The sequence below is a fragment of the Nuphar pumila genome, chromosome 14, assembly GCF_984573655.1.
Source record: "Nuphar pumila chromosome 14, dmNupPumi1.hap1.1, whole genome shotgun sequence".
Classification (NCBI taxonomy): domain Eukaryota; kingdom Viridiplantae; phylum Streptophyta; class Magnoliopsida; order Nymphaeales; family Nymphaeaceae; genus Nuphar; species Nuphar pumila.
In genome coordinates this window covers 22,406,595-22,423,075 of record NC_143262.1, presented here as the reverse complement: position 1 = coordinate 22,423,075, position 16,481 = coordinate 22,406,595, and the positions used below count along the sequence as shown (strand labels likewise).

General features: G+C 39.2%; 1 protein-coding gene across 3 annotated transcripts in view; it reads right to left on the bottom strand.

Moving 5' to 3' along the window:
* Nucleotides 1-16,481, bottom strand: part of LOC149816615 (putative UDP-3-O-acyl-N-acetylglucosamine deacetylase 1, mitochondrial) — a 182,677-nt gene that overhangs the window by 106,692 nt on the left and 59,504 nt on the right. For all 3 annotated transcript variants that reach the window (XM_089986648.1, XM_089986649.1, XM_089986650.1), the window contains exon 5: nt 14,583-14,647. In XM_089986648.1, the coding sequence (XP_089842774.1) occupies nt 14,583-14,647 (65 nt within the window). The remainder of the gene's footprint in view (nt 1-14,582; nt 14,648-16,481) is intronic.

The following is a 16,481-nucleotide window of genomic DNA, read 5'->3' as shown; positions in this document are numbered from 1 at the left end:
ATTTTGTAGTTTTTCATTTCCCATTCTTCATGCTTCTTATTATATTCTTCAAAAGCCCTCTCTTTCTTCACCTTCAAGGACCTTAATCTCCCCTTCCTCAACAATAGTAACTTTAGGTTCGGGAATAGTTCCTTGAACATATCCCCAAAGACCCTTCCCTTTGATATGGGCCTCCATATTCTCGGCCCAAACTTGATAATTTACTCCATTTAATTTGAAGCCAAGGGAAAAGTGTGAATCCTTTTCACCCATTAGAGAGAATAGAAAGAGAGGTAAATGCATACCACAATACGAAATGAATTCCTACTTGGTGTAGGATGCTTTTAAAATATTGAATGAAGGACCGAGTCTTCACTCCAACCACCACACCTTGATGGCACGCTTTTCGAGGTGCTCCAACAAAGAGAAAAGGTGCACGATCTTCTTTTCTTTTGAACCTCACTCTGATACCATGTAAAAATACCTTCGAAGATGTGCACTATAAGCACCAACACCGTAAAAGAATACGTGTTCAAACACACACCGTGAACACTTGAACAAAAGTACCAAAAAAGTACAAAGGTGACACCCACAAATGCATAAGTTGAATCCAATAAGAGAGGGTGAGCACTAAAGGCTCTCACAAGAATACATCTTAAATGGGGGAAGCCCCCTATTTATAATACAAAAGGAGACCAAGTGGGAGGGGCTCCTACTAGACGTTGGAGCCCCTCCAACGGCAAGAATTCTAGCCGTTGGAGGGGGTCCAAGGTCTACCCCCTCCCACTTTGACTTAGTCAAAGCAATAAAAAAATAAGAAATGAAAAAGAAAAAAATAGAAAAAGAAAAATAATAAAAATTACATGCATGTTCACATTTGTGAAGATGCGTAAAAAAGGAGAATGCTGAAATGACCGAAATGCCCCTAGGGCTTACAATATATATATATATATATATATATATATATATATATATATATATATATATATATATATATACAATACCTGATAGGGATATTTTGGTCCTTTTACATAGTTGTTTCTAGAAACAACTATTTTAATAGATAGTTTATTTTTATCTTTTGTCTTCTTTTCTTTTCTTTTTATTTAAATAATTTTGTACATGCATTGGGGGTCCCACATAGAGTCATTGGGACCCCCAACGGTCATAAATACATCGGTTGGGGGCTCCCAAAGACACCATGTGGGAGCCCCCAATGGCTCCCCTTTTCTCCTTTTTCATTTGTGTATAAATAGGGGCTTCCCCCCTTATTCTTAAGTTGGTGAGCTCTTCTCCAATAAAGCTCTTTATTTTGTACTTATTTGTACAGCCTTTTGTATTGTCCCATAGTGGACTTCTCTCTTATCCCTTCTGTGCCTTTGTGCTTGTCCTTTATTGGACATTGTGAATGTATTAGCATTCTTGTATTACATTTCCGCATACTTCATTACAGTTAGCTAGAAAAGTGGTTAGCAACTACCACCTCTCTCTCTCTCTGGATATATATATATATATATATATATATATATATATATATATATATATATATATATATAGTGCCTTTATATGATATTGCCACCATTACCTACAAATGCCTCATTTTTTAGTTGTTTTTCATGAAACTAACCTTACTTATGTGATCTATATGTCTCACTTAGTGGGAATTGGTTCTTGAATTGTCCAATTTTCACATGTAGGCAGGACTTTTATAAGGCTTCAAAAATCAACGGCCTACAATGTGTGAAACTTTCTCAAGTCACAAAAATTGTATTTTTTCATTGAAAAACATGATCCAAGAGTTGGTCCCCACTATTTTCAACATGTTGAATCCATCCATGAGGTCGGATTGGATCAAAACTACCTACACATGGGAGATCTAGAGGCATTTGTACATAATGGCGCTATTACTAAAACATTATATATAGAGAGAGAGAGGCGCTATTACTAAAACATTATATATATAGAGAGAGAGAGAGAGCAACCCATAAGAGTGGATGTGCAAATCATCCACTGTTGGGTCAGACATGCACCCCCCCCCGTTGATTCCCCGTGTGATGGACCGTCACTAAATGTGGATTTTCCGTTGAAATAATTAGCAATGGTTCACAACCGCCGCAAATTGGTCTTTTTGCGCAAAATCGATGCGTGAGGGGCATCCAAATTTTGCACGTCCACTGTTATGGTTTTTTTGTTTTTTGTGTGTATATATATATATATATATAAAGTGGTAGTTGCCTATCACTTTTTTGGCCTACCACCAGCCTACTGGGTTTTTGAAGCGTTTTTTCATGTTTTCTATGTTCTACATGCTTGATTTTATAGGAATTGACTCTTGGATCGTCTGATTCTCTCTCTCTCTCTCTCTCTCTCTCTCTATATATATATATATATATATATATATATATATATATATAGAGAGAGAGAGAGAGAGAGAGAGATGTGTGTGTGTGTGTGATGTAAGTTGTAACTACTCAATCTGACCCATGAATGCATTCAACATAAGTGGTTTGATAGGGTTTGCATATGGATCATGTTTTTGGATATAAAAGTAAAATTGTCTTCAATGAGACAATACGCATACAAGCGCTAAAGCCTCACAAGAGATAGTGCACAAAAAGACACTCAAAGAACACTTGAACTAATATGCACAAAGGCATAAAACAACACAAACATGCACAAAGGCATGAAATGCCACAATATATTAGAAAGGAGAAATGCTTGAGCTCTCAAGCTTAAGAATACAAAAAGGGAACATCCCTATTTATACAAGTGCAAAAGGGAACCACCTTGGGGCTCCCAAAGGAGTCGTTGGGAGGCCCCCAACGACTCTATTGGGAGGCCCCCAAGGTGATGTCAAGTCATAAAAAGAAGGAAAAATAAAAAAGTAAAAAATAGAAAAATAAAAGAAAAATAAAGAATGAAAATACAAGCATATTCCAAGTGGAATATGCGTAAAACTGGAAATTACAGAATTACCCTTTTCGGGTATTATGATAAAAGTATATATATATATATATATATATATATATATATATATATATATATATATATACATATATACACACAATGGGATCTTTGGGTTTACATTTTAACACCCCCCCCTCAAACTTACGGTGTGATGACCGCAAGTTTGCCAAGAAGGAAGTAAAATCTAGTCAAACAAAGTGCTTTAGTGAAGAAATCCATCAATTGATATTCAGACGTTACATACGGGCTATGTCACATGGGTGCGGGTGCGGGTGCGGGTGCGGGTGCGGGTGCGACACGGGTGCGGCGCAATTTTACAATTTTTGGACACGGGGACTCGGCTATATATATATATATATATATTATTTTATTTTATTTTATTTTTTTAAAAAAGATATTATTTTATTTTATTTTATTTAAAAAGTGCACAGTCACAGCACTGTGCACAGGCACTGTGCACACTGTGCACAGGCACTGTGCACACTGTGCACAGGCACTGTGCACAGGCACAGGCACTGTGCACTGGCACAGCACTGTGCACTGGCACAGCACTGTGCACTGGCACAACACTGTAAACAAGCACAGCACTGTAAACTGTCTCTTTTTATATAAAAAAAAAATCAATTTTTTTAGTTTTTTCAATAGACATTTTTGGACTAGGTCAAAGTTGACCGAGTCCAAAATGTGGACGGACTCGGCCTCGACTCGTTGACCGAGTCTGACTCGGCGTTGACCGAGTCCAGGCCGAGTCCGAAGCCGCACCCGTGTCGGGGCGTGTCGACTCAGGTGCGGCACCTCCCTAGCCGAGTCCGTGTGACATAGCATACGGGAGATCAATGACCTTCTTCAAGTATTCCTCCCTGACATACTGGGAGTCAATCTCTATATGTTTTGTTCGCTCATGAAAAGTGCGATTCTTGGCAATATAAATTGTAATTTTGTTGTCGCAGCATAACTTTGTTGGTTCTCCAATGTAAACTCCCATATCTTTTAGAAGACGCCGAATTCATACAATTTTCATGGTGGTAGATGTCATGGCTCTATATTCTGCTTCGGTGGAGGACAGAGAGACCTTCTGTTGCTTTTTACACTTCCAAAAAATCAATGATTCACCTAAGAAAACACAGAAACCAGTGGTGGAGTGACGATTATTAGGGTCACCTCCCCAACCTGAGTTAGTATAAGCAATTAACCTTAATTCAGAAGAGGAAGACAAAGATACTCTTTTATTTACAGTTTCCTTTAGATATCTGATGAAACGAAGAACAACACTCATGTGAACCATTGTGGGAGCAAGCTGAAACTGACTGACAATGTGAATTGCATGAGACAGATCAGGCCGAGTGATGCTGAGATACATCAACAAGCCTACCAGTTGCCTGTAAAGAGTAGGATCTGTCAGGAGAATCCCATCATCAATCTTCATTTTTTAGCCCACTATTTCAGGGGTTTCGCAAGTTTTGTCATCGGATATTCATGACCTGTCAATAATCTCACAAGCAAGTTTAGTCTAAGATAGAAAATAACCACATTAATAATAGGCAACCTCAATTCCAAGAAAGTATGTCAGAAAACCTAGGTCTGACATTTCAAATTTCGAAGTCAAGACGGATTTAATACCCTTGATTCCTTCGACATCATCATCTGTGATTAACATATCATCAACATAAAGTAATAATATTACAATTCCTGCATCAAATTTTCTAATGAATAATGTAGTATCAGTATAACAAAAAAAAATCCATTTTCTAACATTACATTGTTGAATCTGTCATACCAGGCTTTGAGAGTCTGTTTTAACCCATAGAGAGCTTTTCAAAGGCGAAGAACTTTACTTTTAGGAATTTTTATACCCGGTGGGGCATCCATATACACTTCTTCATTAAGATCACCATTTAGAAAAGTATTTTTTACATCCATTTGAAAAATGATTCATTTTTTGATAGATGCAATAGTGATAAGACATCTGACTGTAACCATTCGGGCTACGGGAGCAAATGTCTCTTCATAGTCAATGTCATATTCTTGCCCATATCCTTTAGCAACTAAGTGAGTTTTATGCCTCTCTAGATGTAACGCCCCAAAATTTCAAACTTGCAAACCTTTCAGAAAACAGGCAAGAGACTAGAAAAAATCTTTTTCCTTTCAGAGTTTGTTTATGAAATCAGCAGAAGACTATTCTTTTGTTGAATTTAGAAAGGCAAGCTGACAACTTTGGGCACGTTAGCTAAAAGAACAAAAACTCACAATCCATGTTACTTGCAAAACACTTGGAAAAACCACTTTCATTAAAAGAAGTTGCTAAATAGTACAAAATTCGAATATCCCAAGGAAAATCCGTTACAAAACCCAAAAATGTCTAGGACGCGAGCTAAGAGCAGGAAGAGGAAATCTTAAAGTCATTTTGCCATTGTGTCATCATCCGTGGTGTACCTAATCATCACCTGTGCCCATAGAATGGGTTAGTTTCGCGAAAAAACTAGCAGGTGCACAAGAGAGACTACAGGAAATTGAATTAAGAGCATTTAATTCAGCATGCTAAGCAGTTTAAAGCAGATCAGCAGTTACACAGGTAAGCAGTTTAAAGCAAGTAAGCAGTGCAACTGTCAAAACGTAGCATGACGATTCATTTGATCGTAAGTTGTGAACTACCACGCAACTAGCTTGTTCTCGTTCCTTGAACGGTGTCTCTACATTTAATCATTATCAGGACATCGTTTGTCGCTCTCACTATTTCTAACAAACTCTTTGTCCTAAACAACCTTAATTTATTCCCATCTCTCAAGGCCTTACGAGGCCAACTATCACCTGTTATGACTCACTTAAGGTGTCATACTTCCCAGAAAAAACCCACCTTTCTATAGAAGGTCCAAACATGATCTAAAATCAATAAAGATCTGATTCTCACATCTGAGTCCTGCATGTAATCATGCTAAAACAGAAAGCCAAATCTATAGATTCATAACTGGCTATTTCAATCAATCTTAGAAGATCATCAAAGCTCACCATAACTTTTTATGGTAATCAAAATCACAAGTTCCACGTCGGATCGCTTGGTCTAAGAAATGTACGACCTCACAAGGAATTACCGCCGTAGATGGTATACCTGGTCTTAAATCATACACTTCCTCACAGGAGTTCACCGTCTTTGCGGCTACTCGCTCTTGGACAGTGTATATCCTCACAGAGAATCTACCACTCTAGTCGGTTACCAAATCTTGATCATACATAACCTAACAAAGAATCCTTTGGGAACCTGATCCTCAGCAAATGCCATATGCAAGGAAAATTATTGCGATACACGCATCAACACAAATGACCGCTCTCAGGGTCGATAGTCATTATTATAATTAACAAGACCCACGCCGGATCACCTGGTCTGGGAAATGTACAACCTCACAAGGAATTACCGCCCTAGATGTATACCTAGTCTTGGATCATACACTTCGTCACAGGAGTTCGCCGTCTTTGCAGCTACCCGCTCGTGGACAGTATACATCCTCACAGAGAATCTACCACCTTAGTCGGGTCACCTGGTCTTGATCATACACGCCCTCGCAGATAATCCTTTAGAGATCAGGTCCTCAACAGATACCATACTCAGTGATGCATGCATCAATACAATCGACTGCTCCGAACAATTGACCGCTCTTGGGGTCAGTAGCCACCAACATGGGCACAAGCATGTATAACAACAATATGCATCGAATCACTTCACATGGTAAAACAAAACACAAGATCACACATTCCTCTAATAAGGTTCCATGAACCATGAACATTTATCGCATACTTTCAACATTTCTTATCACGTGGCATTTCAATCACATCATACAGAAGTATATAATACTACGCATCGTATCATTGCCACCAGAAACATTCCATTCCTCAAATAGGACCTCAAAGCATGTGTAAACAACACATGAGAACACGCAGATTACATAATATGAATCAACTAAACATCAACATATGTAACTCCTACGTAGTCACTAAATTCACAGGATTCAAGTTATATATGCATGTAAGACAATTCAGATCATTGCATCATCATATGCATTCACAATTCTTATCTCAAAGCACATCGCATTCGACCTTTCTAGCGTGTAACTCACGCACATATCGTCAAGACATTTCAATCAAATTCAAGATACTTATCAATCATGTTATACAGGTATGCTATATTCACTTAGGCAATCATAAGCAATTCTCTGCAATAAAACTGTGTAGGCGTGATGTATTATTTACCTAAATAGTCTAAACTAATCATTTGTCGGTGTGACATGTCATTCACCTATATGCTAACATAAGTATCATAATCATAAGAATCTCGGAGACACCAAAGTCATACGTAATTTCATCGATAAGCTTTTACTTGACAAAAATACGTATCAAAACACACGAAAGTCTTATGACCCATCAACCAGTGTGAATAGACTTTATGTTTCGATATTAATGGTCTGCGGGTATGCGCAGACAAAATGTAGAAACAACTGAGACTAGTTCGGGCGTCTGTTATTCTATGTATTTTCAATAACCCGAATAGCTAGTTGAGTCCGCTCCTAAGGGGACGGCTTTAGCTGAGAGAGGATTCCTCAAAGGCAGGTACTTGGCAACGAATACATCCAACTTCTGCAGAAGTCCATGGGATCTACCACCTAGGATAATGTCTGGTAGTCCTTTCCCTTAACTCTAATGACTGGGGAGGCCGGATCTTTGCCCGTGGGGTGGTTGTTAACAACCTGTGCATTGGAGTTTTGTACCGCTCTGTCCTCTCCCTTGACAGACAACAAGAAGCGAATGGTGCGTTAGGTGTTGCTTAACTAACGACCCATTATATGCTATGGTCTTTCAACCACTCGAGCATCTAGCTTGTGAAGGCGATCAATCACCATTTTATGTGATTACAGCATTGTGTATTTAGCACTATTCGAGGTTGCACGACCGTCTCATCCGATCATCGCAGTACTAGCGTGTAGTGCACGACTACAAGTACTCTAGAATGAAAGGGGTATAGCTCCTCAATAGAAGCCTCAACAGAAGTGTTTCACAAAGATGTAATGTTTCTCAAACTTTACTTTTAACATTCTTTATCTTTTGAAACCGCCAACATCTGGCATGTGATTTTCTCGAATCTCATCCGCTATCGTGGTATATGCATGCCTCGCATGACTCGATACTGGCCTCGATGAACGGGATACGGGTTTTTCAACAGAACCCCCGCTAAGAAGTTCGCTCAAGCCCCCAATTCGGGGTTACCCGAGATAAGTCGGATCGACGAACAAAACCAGCCAATCACATTCTTCCAAATACTTCGATTTGGGCAGTCATGATGCTTTTGCGCAGCTCTCTAAATTCTCAAGTCTACTCTGCAGGACTGCTTACTCGAAGAGTCAGGATCCCTGCTAGGGATCCCTCTCCTTAGACGAGGATGTATCGCTAGCTCCCAACTCAACTCTTGTCGCAAGAAGGAGAGTGATAAATGCCCCTTGCATCCTCCACGAGGATGCCTTTATAGAACGTGCAATGAGTGAAAACCTAAGTGTCATCTGCAATGGCAAGGCAGTAACGAAACATTTGCAAAATCAAAAGCCTAAGCGCAAAGCGCAAAGCGTGACGACAAAGTAAAGACATGACAGAAAGTAAAGGACAAGCATCGTGAAACTGCGTCCTTGGGTTAACTGTGTACTCGTATAAATATATATATGCATATATATTTATTTAATTGTCCTTTTTAGTTAATTGAACTCAATTCAATTGTCCAAGTCCTCTGTGCAATGTTACCCTACCTTGGGGAGTTGCAAGCTTGCGAGTGTAAACGATTAATGGGTCGGGTCGCGGGGCGCGAACAGGATCTGTCGTTCAACCTGTGATGCTTAGAACATTAGTAATATACCATAATACAAACGAGAAGCGGGTCCGGTAAGACCTGCAGTGGTACCGGACCCCAAATATGAGGGTAGGCAGGGAGCTCAGCTCCCTGCAGAAGAGGGTCATAGGCAGCAAGGCAGGGAGCCCTGGGTTCCCTGCTTGCTGGAACAATAAAGGGCCCCAGTTAGGGCCTGCTGGATGCGGGCGACGAACGGTGGCAGAGGCAGGGAGTCTTGCACCCCTCATCTCGAACAGCAAAGAAGGCCAGGGGGCTCAGTCCTCTACCATCTCTACAAAAGTAGAGCGCCAGCGGCGGCTCTGACCTGTCCTGCAAGAAGAAACACAGACAGGAACAGGGGTCGGAGCCCCCTGTCAACCAGAGGTGACGACAGGGGGCTTCAACCCCCTATCGACCGAACAAGCAAGAGGCAGGGGAGAGAGACCCTTTGCCGATAGGAGATGACGACAGAAGACTCCGCTCCCCGACCGGTCTAACCCAAGAAAGAGACTGGAGGGGAGTCCCCCTGTCGACGAGGGGCGACGACAGGGGGGCTCCACCCCCCTGTCGATCGAACTAAAGAGAGAGGTAGGGGGGAAAATCCCCCTGTCAAAGAGGGTCAGCGGCAGGGGGAGGCGGAGCCCCCTGCCGGCAAAACCAGAGAGACAGGGGGAGTGGAGCCCCCTGTTGACAAGACAAATGGCAGGGGGGCGGATCCCCCTGTCGGCAAAACAAGAGAGACAGGAGGAGTGGAGCCCCCTGTCGACAAGACAAACGGCAGGGGGAGCAGAGCCCCCTGCCGGCAAAACAAGAGGGACAGGGAGAGCGGAGCCCCCTATCGACAAGGCAAATGAGAAGGAAGAGAGGGGGGGTTACCTGGGAACCACCGACGTCGGGGTCGTTGACCGAGGTTGCCGGAGCGAAAGGTGGTGGCGGACTGTCGTCCCCTTCGTAGCAGAGAGAAGGAATACGGAGGTGGCCGACGGCTTCGGTCGCCGGCGACTGTGGTCGTCGGCCACAGGGGACAAGAAGAGACGGGAGAGTCGGAGAGGAGAGAGAAGGGGCGAGAGTGAGAACGAGAGAGCAGAGGGGAAGGGGGTTTCGAGAAACCTCCCCCCCCCCCCCTTTGTCGTTGCGTGCTTTTATAAGCACGCAGCCGACTTATCACCCGGGTCGGATCCGGCCCGGATCCAAACAATTTTTTTTTACCAGGTTTTACACTAGAGATCCATCGCTCTTAGTCTTAACTTTAAATACCCAATGACAACCTATAGTTTTCTTTCCAACAGGTAGAGTTTGAAATTCCCATGTCTCAGCTTTCCTAAGAGCTTTGAGTTCATTTTCCATAGATTCTTGCCATTCTACACATTTTTTGGCTTCCTCGAAGTTTCTAGGTTCGAAATAAGAATGGAAGGCACTAAGACAAGCCCTATATTTAGGTGAAAAAGAATCAAAGGAGACAAATCAGGATGGAGGTCTCCTATTTCTTTCAGATCGTCTCTGATCATTGGTGGGAACAGACTCACCATTAATGCTCAATAGCACTTCTAAAAGTATCTCAATTTCTACGAGAGTAGGTTATCGGATCATTTGAGGTTTTATCTCCTTGACCATTGGATGAGTTAAATTCATTAATATCTATATCACTATCATGGTTTGATGATATTTCGTCATCACTAGACTAATCATCATTGCTAGACAATAGGTCAAATAAGAAAGAATAGTCCACATCTTCATGGTGAGAAGTATTTCTTTCAAAGCCTTTTTCATTTTCTAAAAATGGCACATTTCTTGAAACATATAATTTATCGTTCCTAGAATCGTAACATCGAAACCCTTTTTGAGTCTCCGAATATCCAAGGAAAACACAAGGAATAGCTTTAGGAGAAAGTTTATCATTCTTATTTGTAAGAACAAAACACTTACAGCCAAAGACTCTTAATCTGCTATAATCAAGCTCCCTTTTATATAACACTTCAAAAGAAGAGATTTTACCTAAGTTCCTACATGGTAGAGGATTGATAAGGTAAACAAAGGCAAGAGCCGACTCGGCCCAAAAAAATTTTGTAATGTTTTGAGATATGAGGAGAGTTTGGGTGGTTTCAATTATATGCTTATGTTTTCTTTCGGCCAATCAATTTTGTTGAGGAGTTTTAGGACATGACCTTTGATGAACAATACCATTATCCTCAAGGTACGTCTTGAATTCGTTGGAGAGATATTCTCCTCCGAAGTCACTTCTAAATATCTTTAGGTTACAATTAAATTGATTCTTGACCATCACATGAAACGATTTAAAACATGAAAAAACTCCATGCTTATGTCTAAGGAAATATATCCAAGAGTACCTAGAAAAATCATCTATAAAAATTACATAATAGGAGAACCCTCCTTTTGAAACAACCGGTGTCGGTCCTCAGACATCTGAATGAACAATTTCGAAAGGTTTAGAAGTAAACATGGATCTTTATTCAAAAGGCATACTTCTCATTTTTCCAAGAATACAATCATTACAGGAGAATGTATTTTTACAAAGATTTTTAGCAAAATATAAATAAGATAATTTGGTGATGTTGAGATGACCAAGTCTCTTGTGTCAAACATTTATATCCTTATGTCAGGCAACATTACAAAAAGAATTTTTTGGAACTTAAAGAGAGTCCATATAATATAAGTCTCTCTTCCTAGAGCCTTTCCTAATCAATTTCCCGGATCGGCGATCATGTATTAAACATTTATCAGAAGAGAACTTAATATCACATCCATGGTCCGAGAGTTGAGAAACAGAGAGAAGGTTCAAGTTTAATTTTGGTATAAATCTAATTTTGGGAATGGAAAAATCTTGAGTTTCAAAATTACCAATACCTTTTATTTCGAGAGAAGTTCCATCGGCAATAGAAACGAAAGATGGGAAAATATTTTTCGAATAATCGAAAAGTGAATACATGTTTGGGGACATATGAAAAGACGCACCCGAGTCCAAAAGCCAAGAAATTTTACCTGGAGGGGAGAAGGTAGACATGGCGGCTCCGGAGGTAGCTCCCTTGAGGAGAGGTTGGAGAGCTTCCACTATTTGGTTTAGTGAAAGAGATCCATTTGAAGATGTTTCCTCCTTTTGCGGTTGAGCAATGGTAGCCATGGCTAGTAATTTCTTCCATTTGGGACATATGGGTTTGATATGTCCCGGTTTTTTACAAAAATGGCAAACAATCTTGAAATAATCCTTCCTTCCTCCTTGTCCACTATTTCCTCCTTGATTTTGAGTTTTAAAATGAGGAGGAAGATAGTTTCTTACATTATTTTCGGGCCTAGATACCGCATTGACTCCATCATTGTCTTCGGAGTTGGAGGGAACCACAAGCACATTTGGCCCTTGCTTACTTATACCCATACGGGTTTCTTCACCACTCAATTTGGTGAGAACATCCTCAAGAGGGAGGAGTAAAAGATGACAAAAGAGAAGACCTTATTTGCTCAAATTCAGGCCTTAGTCCATTCAAAAAATTGAAGAATCAATCTTCTTCTAATTGTTTGTGTCGAAGTTCAATCACCTCTCCACTCCATTTTGGTTCGAACATAGCAAGCTCATCCCAAATGAAAGAAAGTTCGGCGAAATATTCCCTAATGGTCATTTCACCTTGAAAAAGAGTTTGAGCCTTCTTTTGAAGATAATATTTATGGGGTAAGTCCCTAGAAGTATACATTTTCTCAAGATACTCCCATGCTTGAGAAACTTTTTAAATTTGATAATATTTGCGTTGATTTTGGTCTCAACGGAGGAAAAAATCCAAGACAATATTTTGAAATTCTTCATTTCTCATTCATCCTGCTTTTCCAAATATTCCTCAAGGGCTTTGGTTCTTTCCTCCACTTCAAGGATCTTAATTTCACCTTTCTCCATCAAGGTGATTTTTGGTTTCGGTTCCAGAATTGTGTCTTTCACATAACCCCAAAGACCTTTCCCTTTTATGTGAGCCTCCATGTTTCCGGCCCAAACATGATAGTTGGAGCCATTGAGTTCAAAACCAAGAGAGAAGTGAGACTCTTTTTCACCCATTAGAGAGGAGAGATGCATACCGCAACAAGATTTTTAGATCTTACTTGTCGTGAGACCCTTCTAAAATAAAGAAAGAAGAGACACCTCCACTCAAATCTTCAAAAAGCCAAAAGCATGTTTTTCAAGGCACTCAAAAAATGAAGAATCACACAATCTTCAACCTTTAACCACGCTCTGATACCATGTAAAATTGTCTTCAATGAGACAATACGCATACAAGCGCTAAAACCTCACAAGAGATGTGCACAAAAAGGCACTCAAAGAACACTTGAACTAATATGCACAAAGGCATAAAACAACACAAACATGCATAAAGGCATGAAATGCCACAATATATTAGAAAGGAGAAATGCTTGAGCTCTCAAGCTTAAGAATACAAAGGGGGAACACCCTTATTTATACAAGTGCAAAAGAGAACCACCTTGACGCTCCCATAGGAGTCGTTGGGAGCCCCCAACGGTCACAATTGTGACCGTTGGGGGCCCCCAATGACTCTGTTTGGAGGCCCCCAAGGTGATGTCAAGTCATAAAAAGAAGGAAAATAAAAAAGTAAAAAATAGAAAAAGAAAAGAAAAATAAAGAATGAAAATACAAGCATATTCCAAGTGGAATATGCGTAAAACTGGAAATTACAGAATTACCCTTTCCGGGTATTATGATAAAAGTATATATATATATATAGAGAGAGAGAGAGAGACCTATACATATATAATATATGTATAAATGTATATATATATATACACGCATAATGGGATCTTTGGGTTTACATTTTAACAATAAAAACACCTTTTTAAGTAATGAAAAATTGGTACACTGTGGGCCATTGATTTTTGAAACTCTTGAAAAATCTGCATGCATGTCACAATCACATGATCTAAACCTTGTCTTTTTACTGAGGAAATTTAGATAATATCCATAAAGTGTAGTCGACAAAAGGTTCAATGAATAAGAAAAAATACGGTCACTCTCAGATGGGAGTAGGTTCACCAGTGCATTCATATATATATATATATAGTAGGTGGTAGTTGCTTACCACTTTTCTGGCCTACCGTTAGCCTACCGGGCTTTTGAAGGGTGTTTTCATGTTTTCCTTAAATCTGATCATACAAATGTGATCTACATTCTTGATTTTATAGGAATCGACTTTTGGATCGTCTCATTCCAACACACAGGTAGGTTTTTATAAGATCTACAAATCGACAGTCTAAAATTTTTATAAATATTCAAGGCTTAAAAAGTCATGTTTTTTATCCAAAAAAATATGATCCAAGTGTCATTTCCTAGCAAATTGACCATGTCAAATACATCTGCAGGGTCAGATTTGCTAAAAACAACCCGAAAATGCCTGTTCACTGGTGGAAGGCTGGTGGTAGGCCAAAAAAGTGATAGGCAGATACCACTTTTCCTATATATATATATAAAGATCTCAAAAAAATGTATATTCTTACAACAGGTTGCAGCTGTTTTAACCCCCCTCATCAATTTCAGTGCTTGCATACTACATAGTGCTACGAGGCAGAATGATTTGCAATGAGAACCATTTCTTTTGAGTTCTTGCAATTCATGAAATAACATAAATATCATAAAGAATAATTGTTTTTAATTCAAAGGATCTAAGTTTACCTGTTTGAACCAACTTCACTGCACTGACGAAAAAAAATAAATGTTTCAACCAATATTGTAATGAGAAATTAGTAAAACAGATGATAAACTAACCTACAAACCAAGGAATTCTTTCTTGAAGCACCCTTTATGAGGCCAGCCATCACGATTTTCTTGATCTACAATAAGGAAACCATACAATTAAAACGAAATAGTGAAATCAAGTATCATCTATCTATGCTCCGCCAATACAGTTTGCATCATAATGAATGTAGTATCCACAGACTTAATACTTTAACATAACAATCAATGGAAAATGCAGATATTAATACACCCATCATGTTTCTGCAATATAATGACTGAGATGGTAGTGTCACATTATCTTAATCAAGGGGTGTCAGACTTGATTTATGTGCTATCCACCAGCTAGCTGCAGAAAAAGATTAAAAAAAAGGAAAAGAAAATTTCTGCAGACAAAGGACTTCCAACAGGAAAGCAGAGCCATCATCAAAATGAGCATATAACTTTCTCATAAAATTTGTTTTTATGATAAATTAAGCATCAATATGCAAACGTGGCAATAGATTTTGCACCATGACGTTTCCATAAGAACTATGCAGCACACACTTTTACACTATTATCAACAGAAAACATAGAAGGCCATGTTCCTGTAATATATTAGTGTGATAAGCAGAGTGACACTAGCTTAGCCTAGGGGCCTTTGGTTCAAATTGCAACTGGGTTGATCTCTAGCTTGCACATGAAGAAATAAATTAGTAAAATAAATGCAGACAATGAACTTCCATAGAAAAGCTCACGCTGTACCACAGATGCGACAAAACAATAATGGAGTATTCCATGTATTTTGTTATCATCCGAAACTCTCATCATACCATCATTTTCTCTTATAGAAGCTCCTTGCCACATATTCATTTTTAAAAGTTTTCATACCTGTGAGCTTCTAGCTGATCCCTTCTCTACTCCTGCATATCTGGGTTTTCATATTTCCATGCAGCAATAGACATTCTTGTCAGGAAGTCATGAAGTGTTATTATCTGTGTTTGCAATTGGAGATTAGGCCTTCATTGGTGCAACTTTGTATTATATATCAATGTTAAAGGAATGCTTCTAGCTTTGCCTAAAGAGCTGACAATTTTTTTTATCATACAAGAATTACAATGCATAAAGTTAACACAACACTACAAGGGAAGCATATAAGATGCTCAAATTTGAGTATCCTTAAAGTGCAGGAATAACCAGTACCTGTCACATGTGCCACATGGTTATGATGGCAACTGTGCAGACTCCATGTGGATTTGATATAGAGCAGCACGCATTGCAGGGGTTTGTTGGCTCAGCACCCCAGAGACACTTGAATCGGATTTACCAATCTGCTCTGAAATGTAAGGCCATTCTTAAAGCCTTTAATATTACCGTTCTCCCACTTCAATCTTATCCAGGTAATGTCAAGATCCATATATATATCTTCTCTATTACTATATCTTCTAGTATTCCACCATCATCATCTTAGGTCATTCAGAATTTCTTGCAAAAAAGGGTCTGCCTCTTTTTCATAATAGAAGTTGCTCTTCACCAATTAGAAAGATATGGAGCACCATTTAAACTATTTATCCACTAGCCAACAAATCAAACTGGCACCTATGCAAGGTCCAAAGTTCAAGGTCCAAACCACAAGATAAAAGGACCATCAAGCAAGTGAATTGTGTGAGTTCCCTTTCACTTGCATAGTTCAAGAACCCAGTGACTGGTGACTACTAGTTTGGTCCTGACTCAAGACTCAACCAGGTCAACCTAGTGACTTGGCTGTGTTTTGCTAACTTCTATTTTATATAAAAATTGTATATACATAATGTGTATATATATATATATAATCTGGTACACAATGCAAAAATCTTTATGGCATGAAAATATTGACATATAAATAATAATTAGGTAATATTTAGTGATTAATTAATATCTAATACAAAAAATATGAATTATAAAAGGAAAAAT